This window comes from Odontesthes bonariensis, chromosome 15 (genome assembly GCF_027942865.1).
Source record: "Odontesthes bonariensis isolate fOdoBon6 chromosome 15, fOdoBon6.hap1, whole genome shotgun sequence".
Taxonomy (NCBI): domain Eukaryota; kingdom Metazoa; phylum Chordata; class Actinopteri; order Atheriniformes; family Atherinopsidae; genus Odontesthes; species Odontesthes bonariensis.
The window spans coordinates 9,989,312-10,005,992 of record NC_134520.1 but is presented as its reverse complement, the minus strand read 5'-3'; the positions used below and the strand labels follow the sequence as shown (position 1 = coordinate 10,005,992).

The following is a 16,681-nucleotide window of genomic DNA, read 5'->3' as shown; positions in this document are numbered from 1 at the left end:
GACCCCCGGTCGCTCCAGCAGCAATTTGTGTGTGTGTGTGTGTGTGTGTGTCCATACATCAATAAAAGAGGGAAACAAATCAAGAAGGGAAGTTCATCAAAACGTGCATTTAGACTTTTAACTGCAATTACAGAGAATTTCTCCTCACTTTAAAAAAGAAAAGATAAATGGAGGGTGAGATTGAGTCGTATCAACACGATGAGCATGTACTTTGGGTTTTGACTTCAATTTGTGCTTTAGTACTTTCGGTACAGCAGCTTAAAACTGAGGCAAGGTGGAGAAAGTATGAGAAGGTAAAAGGAGCCTGCTCAGACTATTTGCCTAAGCCGTAGATCAATATCTGAGCTAAGAAGGAAAGACCACAGATCAGTCAAGAGACAGCCAATAGATCCCAGGATCCGTGGGCTGAGATTTGTCATTACTGGAGCATTGAAGTCAAAACAGTTGTTCAGAAAAAGGGTGCTTGATATCCCTGATCAGGTGTAGTCAGTGTAGGCAAACAAATGTCTTCAAACCATTCCCAGGACATAAAATGCTGCACATCCATCTAAACCTCTGTTGTCTCTCAAATACGTATGACGTCAAGTTTGGCATCAGAGCACCAACACACCATTTGTAAAATAATTAAACACCAACAGCAAAGACTACAACTGTCATTAATAAAGTGTTTACTTAATAAATAATATGATTCAAATTTGTTTGTTTGTTTGTTTTGTTTTTTTCCCTTTTTTGCAAATGTTTCCACACAGTGCAAGTTACATAATGAACACAATAAGCTTCGTATGAAACAGGAAGGACTAGCTATATAGTTACTCTAGACGGTGTTGTCTTTGGCTTCTCGTACTACAGTGAGGAACCTTGGAGTTATTTTTGACCAGAATTTATCATTTGATGCACATATAAATCAGGTTTCTAGGACTGCCTTATTTCACCTTCGTAATATTGTTAAAATCAGAAACATCCTGTCTCAGAGTGATGCAGAAAAACTGCTTCATGCATTTGTTACTTAAAGATTGGACTACTGTAATTCTTTATTATTGGGCTGTCCCACATATTCTCTGGAAAGCTGATGCTGCAGCCATGAGTTCTGATGAGAACTAACAGCAGAGATCCTATTTCTCCAGTTTTAGCTTCTCTTCATTGGCTCCCTGTTCAATTCAGAATAGAATTTAAAATTCTTCTCCTCACATATAAGGCCTCACATCCTTACGGTAGCCGTCCACTATTCCGGCACGTCAACTTAAAGGCTGATTCTTACTCGGCGCAACCTCGCTCTTACTAGCTGGTCGCAAGCTGTTTTTGCCGCAGCCACTTAGCTCTGAGATACATATACAGTTCTACACCCAGAGTAAATTCATTCCGCATCAGATGTGCCAGCCTCTGCTGACGTGACACCACAGGTGGCATTGTGTATGCTTTCTTCGTATGCTTTTCAGCTTGTTTCCTCAACAGTGACGCCCGCTGGTCTGGAGAGAACTGCAAATGTGACGCATTCTCGGCGCAAACTGCGCTTATGAGCTGAAGGAACTGTGAAGGGGATGGCGCTTTCGATGACGTCATTAATGGTTCTCGAGCCAGAACAGTTGCGCGTTTGCGCCGAGTAAGAATCAGGCTTAACTCGCCGGATTGGATGCCTAGTCTCGCCGTGTTGCTACTGCAGTGGGCGTGTACAGAGGGGCTTGTATACGAAGTTGTAGATAGAACATACGGGCTCCGGGGGAAAGTAAATAACTTGTGATTTTAACCAACCGAAGTTTCTCCCTCTAAAAATTTGAGTTTTGGAGGGAAATGAATGTGTATAAATCGTCAGCAATGGAACATTATTTCGTATTTCACCATGGCTGTGGATCTGCGAGCGAGGAGAGCTGCTGTGCTGCTGCTGCTGCTGCTGCGACACAGGAGATCACATGATCTACTTTCATTGGATAACGCACTCCGTCTGCCGTGGCAAATTTGCATAAAGTTCGGCCGAGCCCAACTTTTTGACGTGCCGCAGGTCCGCCGCTCGCCGTGCCGGAATCCCAGCATGCTTTGCGAGCACGGCGACAACGATCGGCCGGATTTCATTGAAAATTAATTGAATGCGTTGGATACGGCTTGACGTGCCGGAATAGTGGACGCCTACCGTTAATGACCAAGCTCCATCATATCTTAAAGATCTCATAGTTAAAGATCTCATAGTTAGATATTTCCAACAGAGCACTTTGTTCCCAAACTGCAGGTTTACTTGTGGTTCCCAGAGTTTCTAAAAGTAGAATGGGAGGCAGAGCCTTCAGTTATCAGGCCTGTAGCAAGCTCCAGTGTGGAATTAATATACCTTAAACCAGAGATACTCATTGCGCGGCTCGCGAGCCACATGCGGCTCCTCAAGCTTTCCACACTCACATAGTAGCTTATAACAATATGGTAACAATAACAATACGTTTTTTCAAATAACATACAGAGAATACTGCACAGTATTATGTATTTTTATTAAGTTTGCGTTTTTGTAGTATTAAGTATTTTTATTAAGTATTAATTAAGGCTCAATGGTGTTTCCTAAAGGGGGATCTGTTAAACCTGGCAACGCAGCCCGCTTAAACCACCATCACACTTGACCACAGAGCACGATAGCTCCTTTAGCCAGCGCGAGATGCAGGCACAATGGATCGGTTTTTAATTAAAAATGGGCAAAAACCAGCACAAAAACCAAACGAAAATCAGCATGAAGACGCCAGAGAGGGGACGAGCAGGCAAACGTCGGGTGTACCGCGAGATGCAGGGATAATGGATCGGTTTTTGATTGAAAAAGGGCAAAAACCAGCACAAAAACCATGCCCATCTTGAATGTCTCACTATGATTACAACAACAAACTACAAATACAACATGAAGAAAGTCGAGGACATGCATGCCAGCTTCCGCTCATCCCAGTATTAAGGTAAATGTGGTCTTAATTACCTCCGCCATGGAGGTTATGTGATCGCCCGAGTTTGTCTGTTGCTTTGTCTGGCCACAAGGTGGCGCGACCTCAAGGTGCCAAAGCCAAACAGAGCCAAAGCCAGACAGAATGCATAGTGCACGGATTGAATGCATATTGCGCGGATTTGCTGTAATTAGCACAACAAAAGATTGCAACGGCAAGCCAGTGTGCATAGCTGCATATAGCGTGCCCAAAGCCAGACAGAGTGCATAGTGCGCAGATTTACTTGCACGGCAAGCCAGTGTGCATAACTGCATAGCGTAATAATAACGGCGAACACTGCTTCCCGACAAAACATTATAATAATAATAATATTAATAATAATTAATAACGGCAAACACTGCTGTTCAATAATGAATAGGGAGAAGGGAATGCCTCTTCTGCTGACAGCGCCAAAGAACAAGTAGCCCACATCAGGAACGTATGTCCATATATGGCTCGCTATCCACAGGTAGGTTAGCGGTTGGCTTGATTTTGCTCTGCCAATGTGGCTCTTGTGAAAAAAATAGTGAGTATCACTGCCTTAAACCTTTGGAAGATACAAACATTCCTGCGGGGGATGTTTTTCTGGGTGAAGACCAGATGTGGGAAGTATCCACAGGAAAAGACTGATCGCCTAATTTACAACTGACCTATACCATGAACCTTTGTGAGATGCATTAACAACTTAAGATGAACAAACAAACTCACTCCCTATCTTATCTGGACAAGATGCATCAAAGTTGACATTTTACCCTCATCCATCCAGATAAGAGAACCAGATGCCTAAATAGAACTGGAAATGACTTTACTTAGATTCACTTTCAGCCGAATCTTAAAACTCTAGCTTTAGCTTCAAATACTAAGCTAACCTAAACTATTTGAGTAAATCCGGTATCTCTCCATTCCCCATATTTTATTTTCAATTCACTAAGTGTTTTATATAATCACCCATTTTCAACGCATCTCCTGTTTGTTTTAAGGTTTATGTCTTTGGTCATATCGTTTTAATGAATAGTTCATATATCTATATGTATGTATAATCACAGGTTGTGTTGTATGCTTTCTTTACGTAATGTCTGTCAAACCAAACGAGAATTCACGAAAGCAGCGAGATATGAGACAGATTATTAATTGAAATATTAACTTAACATACCTGAATCGTAAGATTCTGTGTTTTTCCTTGTGTTTTCCTGGTGCCCTACATCCAAGGTTAAATAATGTTTATTGAGACAGTGAGAACTTCTGGTAAATTCTTATATTTTACCAAGTAACGCTACAGGCCTCTCTCTGTGGAACCAGCTGCCAGTATGTGTCCTGGAAGCAGACACCCTCTCTAACTTTAAGACCAGGCTTAAAACTTTCCTTTCTGATAAAGCTTATAGTTCGGGATGGCTCAGGTGAGCCTGAAACATCCCATAGTTAAGCTGTCCTTTGAATGGTGTTACAGTGGTTTTTTCCCCCTCTTTTCTGTCTTCTCAAACCCCAGCTGGTCGAGGCGGAAGGCCACCCTTCCTGAGTCTGGTTCTGCCAGAGGTTTTTTCCTGTTAAAAGGGAGTCGTTCCTCAGGCACGCTCAGGACGGGGATTGGACCGAAGAGAAGTTTTGGTGAAATTTGTTGATTTTCTATAGGTAGGAAATGTTTTTGAATTGGCTCTATATGAATGAATTGGATTATTATGAAATTAATTAATTGGATTTGATTGGATCATTATTACTATGAATTGAACTCCAATTGGCTTGAATTGGACTGAATTATTGAAGTGCCTTGAGATGACATTTGTTGTAATTTGGCGCTATAAAAATAAAACTGAAATAGTTCCCATTTCAAATCTCGGCTATGGCCTTTGTGTTGGTTCCCTCCAAGTATCCTGGGTTCCTCTCGCAGGCATAAACCAGGCATGTTGGGTTAGTTGGTGATTTAAATTGACCTTAAGAGTGAGGTAAGCATGCATAGTTGTATATTCAATTTGTGTCTACACTGGCCATATGATGAAATGGCAACCTGTACAAGGTGTACCTGCTATTCACCCAGTTGGCAGTTGGGATAGGCTCAAGCCCACCCAAGAGCCTAATCAGAATTAAGTTTGCATGGATGGATGGATGAATGGATGAAATGAGTATTGCTTACCAGAACTGATAAAGAGATAACAAGATGAATGAACAAGAGATTAATAGAAAACAAAAAATGTCATTAAATTAAAGCAGTTTCCGAGATGAATAAGTGATAACTGGTGGATAACATGTTTATTCAGTCAGGAGACAGGAATGAAAGCAACAAAAATAAAACACAGACTAAGAAACAGGAAACTTGATTTTGGACTATTTTTTTACTTATTTGTTTTCATTAATTCACTCTTTCCTTTAACTCACTGTGGTGCACTGTTTGAGGAGATTAAAAAAAGATAACATTAATCCTACGTTTTGATAATGTAATGTAATGAAACTGAATTGAACTCTTTTTTTCTTTTTCTTTTTTGTTAAAGGTTCTGTTGGCTCTAGTGGCCTTTCTTCAAAAGAAGCACAACAGGAAACAGTGCTGAGAGAAAGAGAGGAAGGGATGACATGCAGCAAAGGGCCACAGGCCAGAATCAAACCTGGGACAGCTGCCAAGGGGCAAAGAGCCTCTCTACATGGGCCACCCGCTCATCCCACTTAAACGGCAACCCTATTGAACACTTTTAATGTTCTGCATTTAAATCTGATGATAAAAGATACCAATTATATTCATATGAGATACCAGAGAAAATGAAAGCCTTTGACGCCAAAGACAAAACGGGTAAAGACTCATCAATATGTCACCCAGTTTAAAAATGTTATGAGCTACACACAGTTTATAATTAATGTTTGTTTGACCAGTGACTGTAACTATAGTAGCTGCTATTCAACTGTAGTTGACAGGAGGTAAGATGAAGTATAATTATTGATGTGCACCTGAGTGAAACTCTGCATGCAGGCAGACTTACTTTTACATTTCCTCCAGTATGTGGTAGAAGTCATTCTCTTCAAAGCAAGTTCTTGGTATTCATGCTATCACTTAAAAATGAATGCACCTGAAGGATATCATTATTATGCTGTGGGCTCCTGGAGTTTGACCAGTTACTCTTAAAAAAGTGACAGTAAATCATGTAAACATTTACAGTATCCACAAATAAATAGTATGGGTCAGACAGGAGAAAAAAACAGTAGCTCTGTGGTTAGAATGAACCTCATTTCCAGCTTATTTCTTTCTAGGTGCTCCTCTGTTGGGGTGTATGTGGACATCTTCATATATGCTTCAAAGCAAACTTTGTGAGGAATATTTTGCATTTCAAATCTATAATTTCAAGGAGTGTGGATTCAACAGAAAGCGTAAAGAAGTGCTGTAGCTACAACATACAGTGGATATATTTACCTATTTTTTTTTTCCTTTTAATAGCAGCAAATATCCCATTTCAGAGCCCAGCATTCTACAACATGCTTCAAGAACAATAACTCATATACTGTGCCTGCTCCATACATAGGAAATCATTTTGAAACCAGCTAATTTCTATTTGTGCTGTGAAAGTCCAAAAAGGGTGGACAGTTGGGCAACAGAGGAGGAGGAAGAGAGAGAGAGAGAGAGAGAGAGAGAGAGAGAGAGAGAGAGAGAGAGAGAGAGAGAGAGAGAGAGAGAGAGAGAGAGAGAGAGAGAGAGAGAGAGAGAGAGAGAGAGAGAGAGAGAGAGAGAGAGAGAGAGAGAGAGAGAGAGAGAGAGAGAGGTCCCTGCTGACTAATTGCCCTGAAGATGGCAGGGTCATAAAGTGACAAGCCGAGCGGAGTGGCAGTGAAAAGGCTGCGTTCATAGCAATATCATAAAAGTTAATTACCGTCATACAAAGAGACGCCCCAACCATTGTGTCATTTGGAAAGAAGCAGAGAGAAAAACACAGAGACAGAGAGGAAAAAGGAGAGGAAACTGAAAGGAACTGCAGCAATAAAGATTTAACTATTAACAATTAGTCTCTAGTCCTGCTAATGTGAAAGCTGAGGCACATTAGACACAAAGAAGAGGCTAAATTTAAGCATAAATCCTTATGAGAGGCCGTTGTGCCTCTCAGGGGTTCAATACTCTCCCTTGCTAATATGGGTGAGTCCTAACATTCTTGGATATAAGCTGCAAAAGAAAAACAGAGGCACTAATATTTCCCCTGGCCTTTCTGGGTGGTAAAACCTTTGGTGGCTTGTGGCCCCGGATAAGCTTGCCTCTGCACGGCAGAAGTTATAGCCTCTAAGGAGACAAATGATGCGCAGTTGTTTAGGCAAAACAAATGCCTAGTAGATAAACTGAAAGTAGCCCCTCTTGGCAGATATAGTTACACTTGGATTAATACACAGGTAAATGTTTACTGTCCATAGCAGCTATTATCATTAGTATTTATTTAATTATTTACTTAATTCCAGAACCCCCCCCCCCACTACCTGTCTGAGCTCCTCCATCTCCACACCACCTCTTGGACTCTGCGCTTCACTGACTCCGGCTCTGCACCTTGGGGGATCGGGCCTTCAGTTTTGCCACACATGCAATGCTCTGTCTCTGGACACTTACAAAACCACCCTCAAAACTCATCTGTTCAACATGGCTTTCAACCAGTAACTCCCTTCATCCTGTCTGTTATCTGTGGTATCTTTTGTTCTGCCTGTTTGTATGTTGGTCTGCAACAATGTTCTTTGTTTTTGTTTTTGTAAAGCGACCGTGGGTCCCTAGAAAAGTGCTATATAAATTAAAGTTATCATTATCGTTATTATTTTTATCATCTTTATCTATTCATTATTTTTTGGTAGCTGGCACAAATTCAGTGAGGTTCTATATTAATGTTTCCATATGACAGACAGATAAAGTACCCCATCTTGATGTGAAATCCTTCAGCATTAACATTGATAAGATAAAAGATGAAAAATACACAACGATGTCTTAATGTAATTCAAATTAACACTAGGCTGGCTAAGGAGAAGTTTCTCTGTTCAGCCAATCAGAGAAGAGTTGTTGTGTGGAGACGATCTCATTATGAAGAAAGACCTGATCCAGTCAAAACCGGGTCAGTTTATTCGCAGGTAATTGTTTTTATTTATTTTTTTGTTACAATAAATAGAAAAAAAGGTCTCTGAAAAAGATCTTGTTTTGTGATAACTAATGTTTGTTTTTGCCATTCAAGTAATCTAAATGGGTATTGGTAAAGCAAAAGCACCCAAATTAGTTACTTTTCACAGAAAGTAACATAGGTATGTAAATTCCTTTAATATTATCAGTTACTATTAAAAGTAATGTTACCCAACACTATTGGGCCCTTTTCTTTCTTTCTTTACTGTATGTATAGTTGAAAGTCTGTCATTAGTGTTAGTTTCCAACACAGCACCATTAGACTATTCCTAAAAAGCTAAGAGGAAACCAAATGAAAGTCGAACGGTACAATAGCAACAGAAACATGGGAAGAAGTCCAAGTCATTTTCCTCTCTGAAACCTAACCTAACAGATATGTGTCTCAAAGGCCCTAAGAAGTCTACCTGTATCCAGCGGTGAGCAAGCACATTCTTTGATGGTGACATCCTGAAGAAGCACCAATTCCAGCAGGCCAAGGCTACAATGAGGGGGCAATGAGGTTTGAAGCTGCTCATTATCAACACCTACAGCAGCGAAGAAATAAGTCTGACAGCTGCCAAAGCAGGAAGGGACCAAGGGAGGACCACCACAGGCACCACACTGGAAGGAAGAAATGAAGACCAGGAATAGATATCACCTTCAGGTCTTTTTCTTTTTTTTGGTCCCAATAGAAATTCTTGGGATTTTGGCCACAGATTGAAGGAGGCTGGTGAAAACACATTCACCAAGCAATACAGAGGCAACATTTTCTTTGATGTTAGAAAGAAAGTACACCTTCATAAAACTTTGAGGTAACCGTTGCTTAGAATCCCTTTAAGATTCAAGTAAATGCTACATGGTCTTCTAGTTGTACACTTTTCTGACCTCTGCACTTCTGCATTTTATCAAGTTCATCCATTTGCATGCAAATCTTGTATTCCATCAGTAACAATGAAATTCACTACGTTTCACCCAAACATCATGATGTGCATGCACCATGACTGATGGCAAGAATAGTTATATTATATGATTATTTAATAATGATATTGCTTGCCTCTCTATTGCATTCCCCATAAATCTCACCATCCCTGAGGTAATTAATACTTGCCAAACACTTCAGCTTGTGAACCCATTTTGCATTACACACACGAACATAAACCCACAATCATTAACAAATATTTTCTTGTTCCACAGGTATGACACTACTACATCTGCAAACCACCAGGCTAATTGACTCTTGACTGAGAATTCGCAGAGCGAGATCTTGCTAATTGCCTGAGTCTGCAGTCACATTAAAGACAACAAGAAGCTGGTATAGAAAATAGATGGATCTATTTATCTTATTTGTCCTGACTATTTGAAATGAGTAGGACTGAAGAGGTATGAAATATAAGCATTGTCTTGGAACAGGAAGTACTTTTTGAGGGGGACAAAAGTTCAAGAGGATGACTATGGTGGGTACTTGAGCCGATGATTATTTTGATTAGTACCCTTGAAGTTAACACACTAATCATGTGTCAACACAATCTTACTTTAACACTAATCAAAAGAACATCACTATTATTCTAGTGAATGTATGATTAGATGTCTGATTAAAAGCCTATTCAATCTTAGAGTGGTTAGGCACCATAATAATGGTTTAACCTGATACCTTTAAACACAAGTTACACACTAACCTTTGAAGTCTTTGTTAACCAGAACTGGACATCCAGACAGGGATTTGAACATTCTGCCCTGCACGGTCTTTCTGTTGTGCATCATTTTGCCATTCGCTTTCACATGCTGGCAAAAGTGCTTGCACATACAAAGAGACTAGAGATCTCCAGGTGACACATAGGATACACATCCCCATTGTTGTAGCTTCTCTGGTTAACACATGACTTACTGAGCCTGTGGTCACAGCTGCCAATGTGTGCCCTCACCATTACATTTTGATTATATATATATAGGATTAGCTTAGTAGACAACAGTGTATATTAATGAAAGCACCACTGATTTAGTTATTGTTCCAACTTTAATCAATTCTATTGTACTTCTTTGAAAGAAGAAGCTGTCTGTGGTCATAGTGTACGTTTCATTGAGAGAACTGCTGGTTGCAAATGCTGGTGCCCAGATTCATAGTCTTCATATCTACTCTGTACATGTCAAACTGGGACGACTAAAAATCCTTCTAACATTCATAATAGCTTGAATAAGAGCATCTGGACTTCTCTTTGGATTTTGAAGATGTTTCACCTCTCATCCGAAAGGCTTCTTTAGTTCTGAACAAGATGGTGGGGATATCAGCTTATAAACAGAGAGGGTCACATGTGTCCCTGAGCCCCCTGGCATTGGAGGAGTGGAGACACTGGCTCGAGGGAGCAGAAACTCCTTTTGTTGTTTGGACTGACCACAAGAATTTAGCTTCCCCTCAGAGTGCTAAGAGATTTAATTCTCGACGGGCAAGATGGACACTTTATTTACACTTTACCCTCTCTTACAGCCCCAGCTCCCGTAATCTCAGTTCAGTCAATTTGTAGCAGCTTGCTCCATCTGTGCCAGAGGAAAAGCCTCTCACCAACATCTTGCTGAACCCTCTCCCTATCCCCACTGTGGTTTCACAGCCCCCACGGTGGGCTTTGTGACCGCTTTACCTCTCTCTGCAGGTAACTCCACCATTCTTACCATTTTTACTTGTTCAGCATGTTTTTCACCTCCACGGCATCGGGCTACAGTTCTCTTCCCATGTCTGTGGAGCTTTCTGTGGTGCGTTGGGGGCGAGGGTCAGTCTGTCCTCTGGGTACCATCCTCAGTCCAACGGCCAGACGGATCAGGCTAACCGGGACCTGGAAGCCGCACTGCAGTGTGTGAGTGCACGTAACCCTGGAGTGTTCAGCTACCGTGGGTGGAATACCTCCATCGCTCTCTGTCCTCATATGTCACCTTTCATGGTCATGTTTGGTTTTCAACCCCCATTATTCCCTTCCCAGGAGGATGAGGTATCCGTACCCTCTGTAAAGGAACACGTGCAATGGGCCTGAGGTGTATGGTTGGAGGCCTGGCCCGCTTTGATGATCGGCGTTTGGCTGACCGCTGGCGTTCGCCTGTGTCATGTCTCTGAGTTTTTGTCTTTGTTTTAGTTCCTGTTTAGTTTTTAGTTTTGTCGTGTCTAATTTTTAAGCTCAGGTCTAGTCTTTAGTTTTGCCATGTTCCCCATAGTTTCAGCGCAGCCTCTGAGTGTCTGAGCCCGGGGTCCGGAGTCCGGGACAGTTTTACTTCTTTTAAATCTGTGATTCTCAGTTTTTCCCAAAGTGGAAATCACTTTGTTTGTTGTTGTGTATCATCCACCTGGCCCTTATTCTGAGTTTCTGTCTGAATTCTCAGAGTTTTTATCCCAGTTAGTGCTGAGTACAGATAAAGTCATTGTAGTGGGTGACTTTTTCATGTAGATGTTGAAAATGACAGCCTGAATATGAACTTTAATGCTATATTAGACTCTATTGGATTTTCTCAAAGTGTTCACAGACCGACTCACTGCCTTAATCACACCCTTGATCTTGTGCTGACTTATGGCATTGAGAGTGAGCAGTTAACAGTGTTCCCTTATCTGACCATTTTTGATAACTTTTGAGTTTACATTACAGCTTCTGAGATGAAATTTACAGATAGAAGGTGTCTAACAGAGGATGCTGTAACCAGACTTAAAGAGTTAATTCCATCATCATTTTCTTCACTGCCATGTGCAAATATGACAGAAGAATGTTACCTAAATTTTACGCCAGCAACACTTGGCTCTCTTGTTGACAGCACTATAATTTCAATGCGTACAGCACTGGACAATGTTGCCCCTCTGAAAAGGAAGGTAATCAGTCAGAAGAGGTTGGCTCCTTGGTATAGTTCACAGCTGCGTGCTTTAAAGCAGACTGCAAGAAAGCTGGAGAGACAATGGCATTCCTCTAATTTAGGAGAGTCTCAATTAGTCTGAAAAGATAGTTTAATAACATATAAGAAAATTAGAACTGCTTATTAGTCATCATTGATAGAAGATAACGAGAATAATTTTATTTAATGATTAATAGTAGGGCTGGGCAACGATTCAAATTTTTAATCTAATTAATCACATGATTTCCCTGATTAATCACGATTAATCGCATTTGTACGCAAAATCCAAAAATTCAAAAGTAGTGTATAGCTTAGCATTTAGTTTTAATTTAAATGTGCTGCCATATGAATGAAAGTGCCATAACATTTGTTGTGCAAACACACTTTTAACATCAGCATCTTTATGTAGTTTTTATGTAGAAGCCTCGCTCCACGGTCTGTCTCCTTGAATGACTTGCTGCTATCAGTTGTGTGTTTTGCCTTTAAGTGATATTTTAGACTGGAACTACTACGGTGAGAAGACAATTCAACTTGGCAGTGTTTACAGATGACTTTGGTTCTGTCGACTCCTCCGTCTGTAAGAACTTTAAAATGAAAATGGCCGAGTAAAAGTTCCGTACCCTTCTCCATGTTTGGTGGATCCACCGATTACTTTCTTTTCCAGTTCCACAGCAGACAGCAACAGACTTTTACAAAATAAAAGCCTGTGAGCAACATACTTTTACAATAATAAAATAAATTAAAAAGAAAAGAAAAAAAACAAAAAACAACTGCGTCAATGTCCGATAAAATATTTATCGGCGTTAAATAATTAGTTAATGCGATAATAACGAATTAACTCGCCCAGCCCTAATTAAAAGCTTAACCTCGAGTCTGCATGGATACTTTACTATCATGCATTGTTATTATGCCAGTTATTTGGGGAAGGGTTTTATTGAGGTTATGTCTTATCACTATAATGCTTTTATCATGTTAAAAACCTTTAAAGGAAACACAACTTGTGTTTACAACACATTAGCACCATGGCAAAATATTACAAAACAAAGACATTATAATCAAATTACCAACTTGGTTTATATGTAAAAAGTGCATTAATTCAGATCTGTTCATTTTTCTGTTTTTTTTCTCTTTACTATGAAAATTAAAAGCTCCCAGTACCTCTATGAATCCAACAATACATGTGCAAAAAAAACAAAGCAATAAAAACAAAATAAAATAAACAAGATTTAAAGAAACGTCAGTGTCTTCTGCATAAATCACTCCAACTGTGTTCCCCCTTGTTCAGAATCAGTTCGTTCCCTACTTGAGTTGGTCCATATTAGTCATCAAAACACATTTCTGTTTTCTGAACCGTCAGTTTTCTGAACCATCAGTCACTTCATCTAATAGATCTGTTTGGATTCAAAATGATCTGTTTGATTCCAAACAGATGATTTTTGTTCCAAAAGGCTCAGTAATGTGTGTGAGTTTGGAATTTCAGACAAAGCAGAAATAAAAGGAAAGCAGCATATTTAACAGCCACTCATATGGTATGTGCAAGATATCGAGAAGGAGAAAGTTAAATGTGATCATGATTATCAGGAAACGATAATACATTAACTTATATTCTATATTGAAAGTGTTATCAATCTAATGTCAGAGTTATAACAAGCACCAGCCAGTCTCCCTCCAGGAAGCTATGCTTATCCACATAAAAACAATAATAATTATAAAACAAAGCAGTCTCACAGTAAAGGCTCCAAAATTGTGAGACCTTAATGTCTTGTTCTGTACTGATGTGTTTTCACATCACATGCTGAATCTTAACTCGTTTTTTTCCCCCCTAATTTGTGAACCCAACCGTATGATTTTTATAACTGACTAATGTCTCTGCTACTGTTTCCCTGGATGATGAAAAACATAACTGGCTCTTGACACTCAAACTGGTAGATTATTCTAACCATAACTCGGTTTTAATGCCTAACCCTGAAAGTCACCAGATGGAGCATGTAAAGTGTTCAGACACATTCAACTGATTATTAATTCCATGGCTCCTTATCCAATTGTTTTAAACTAATCAACTGCTCTGACATTTGAAATCAACCTGCATCATAGAAAATTTAAGTAGTTTAGGGACATGCATCAGTCATTACACTGACTTTGTCTCTCTATTCCAAACTGTGTTTATTAATGTACTGATTTAGGGGTACTCCGTGACATTTTAAACCCAACCATGTCGGGTTTCTTTTAGACAGGAAGGAGGGCAAAGAGAGCAGTGGAGGACATTCAGGATGGGAATTGAACTCGGGCTAGCTGCATTGAGATGCCTACTCAACCAGTTGAGCTAAACAGCACCCCACCTTGTGCTTTTTGATATGTAAATTAAAACAACAATTGGTCTTCTATTGAACGATAAGTTTCAACAAAATCTGTGTTTTGGCTAGGTTCACTTTCATTTTTCCCATATCCATTTGTCTAAACTCTCTTATAATAAACTATTCAGAAACTTGATTAAATTCTAAACTGACTAGTCACCATGACAACTCCTCATTTAAAATTTATATAGATAAGTGCTAAAAGTGACATCTAAGAAAATATCGCTTGAAAAAGATATCACAGCTCAATAGACCATCAAAGAAATGGCATTATATTCACAATCCATATGAATTAGCTACATTGAGATACACCAATAGCATGACAGATGGTATTCTCTTTCAATCCCTACACCATTAATAATTCTCTTTCAATCGTGTTATCATGATAAGATTCTTTTTTAGATGTTTTTCATGTTCTGCTGTGACAAAGTGTCATGCAGTGGCTGTGATGTGTAGGATATGGCCTATTTTCTCTTTGGAAAAGACAGAGAGAACCAGTATTTCAAGCCAAATCCCATGTGACAGGCAGACATGACAGCAAGCCAAGCTGTGCTGAGGGGGTTTTGCATTTCCTCTCACGTCTTGTCTGTCTCTTTTTTTTTTCCGCCACATACTCGTCTCCCTGTCTCCACTTTTACTGATTTTCCATCTACTTTGAGTCGTTTTCCCTCCTGTTTTAATCTACATGATACTTGGTAAGATGTTATGAATCGTTAGCTGATTTTCTCTTATCTTTCGATACAGCTGATAGTTACTTTTATATTAGGACGATACTGACATTTTAGCTTTTTTAACATCTCGTCGTGGTACTGGATCTTTATTTTATGCATCTCTAAACGTGGCAAGAATGGGACTGGATGAATATAGAATTTTAACATATTCAACTGCTTCAAAAAGGATTCACTGACACCAGGGAAAAATGTATTATTTTATTAGCCCGACCAAAATCAAACCCAACTGAACTGAGCCCGTTTTAGAAATTTAAAGGTTTCTATGGAAATACTTAGAAAGATGTGTTGATGGCATCCATTAGTGTTACAGAAAAATGCCTCTCAACCGCAGTAACCCCAAAGAAAAGGGACTTAACAAGGGTCCGAGTTTCTCAGCCCACTGCAGGGGTTACACAAATTATTGTCGAGATAGATTATCCCCAAAAACGGACCTTGTTGATATGGAGTGCTTTTAAGGGTCGCTTGTAATTTCAAAGCACATCTTCATGGTAAATGGACTGTACTTTTATAGGGCTAGTCTAGCTGACCACTCAAAGCGCTTCTAACACACATGCCACATTCACCCATTCACACACACTCATACAGCACACTATGTCTACGTCTATACACACTGCTTTCTAATCATTCACACACACATTCATACACCGATGAATGCATCGGTAGGCAACGTGGGGTTCAGTTTCTTACCCAAGGACACTTGGACATGTAGCCCGGGTAACCACCGACTTTTCGATTGGTGGGCAACTGCTCTTCCTCCTGAGCTACAGCCGCCCTTGTTTTAGGCCCTGTTTCTTATTTCTAACTCTCTCTGAGACTCAAATCTTTGTCAGGCTCTGTTAAAGGTTGTCAAATTTTTACCTTTAGGCTACACCGTATTAATAGTTTTTACTGTTTGTACAGAGTCACACTAAGCCATATATGCCCAGTTCAATGGGCAAGCTAAAGTGAAATAATTAATGAGGAGGGGAGCAGTGTTTATACGAACTTAACAGAATTAGAGAAATGATTTTCTCATTGTAGTTTCTCAAGTGGTTGTGTCCTACAGCACAAATGAAGACTTCAACACCTTTGTAAAATCCTATAGGAGAGTGCCACATACAAGATATTTGTGACTACAGCTAAAGCACTGGAATCATTCTTCAAACAGATGTATAGCGGTGAATCAGCAGATTAAATTTGAATTAGAGCATATTGCTGAAACTGAAAATGGTAGTCTGTAGGATTCTTTTTTAGCTCCTTTAAATGTCTTTAGTTCCTTGGGGCTAAAAGCACTGGGTAACTTTGTTTGGAATGTTGATTAAAAGAGACATATTATGCCCTTTTCTTCCCAAGCTGACACAATTTCCACAGGTCTTACTAAAATGTCTCTGACATGCTTTGGTCAAAATAATACAGCAGCTGCTGTGTCATCCATTAATTTACACTTCTATTCAAGCAGACAATTTTAGGATGTAGAGAGACGCACTAGACACCTTTTCATCCTCTCTCTGAGGGTCTGCCTCTTTTGAGATCTGTGGTACTCAATAACCCATGCAGCATGCTATTACAGAATGTTAAGAGAATACAGTGCACAGCCTAAGAGCTCAGACCACACTCCAAACTAAAAAATACCTGATTTTCAATTTGATTCAAAATACTTACATTTCCCTGGTCTGCAGTTAGGCTACCAATAGCTATTTTAGACATAATCTTGTCAAA

The 16,681-nt window shown here is 39.7% G+C and overlaps 2 protein-coding genes across 4 annotated transcripts in view; both read right to left on the bottom strand.

Moving 5' to 3' along the window:
• LOC142400899 (uncharacterized) overlaps positions 1–10,952 on the bottom strand; it is a 38,664-nt gene extending 27,712 nt beyond the window's left edge. Inside the window, 1 exon segment of the mRNA XM_075486155.1 lies at positions 10,750–10,952. Within this exon segment, the coding sequence (XP_075342270.1) occupies positions 10,750–10,952 (203 nt within the window).
• The window catches only part of nlgn1 (neuroligin 1), a 331,652-nt gene that overhangs the window by 263,861 nt on the left and 51,110 nt on the right, over positions 1–16,681 (bottom strand). The gene's annotated exons all lie outside the window — the stretch shown is intronic.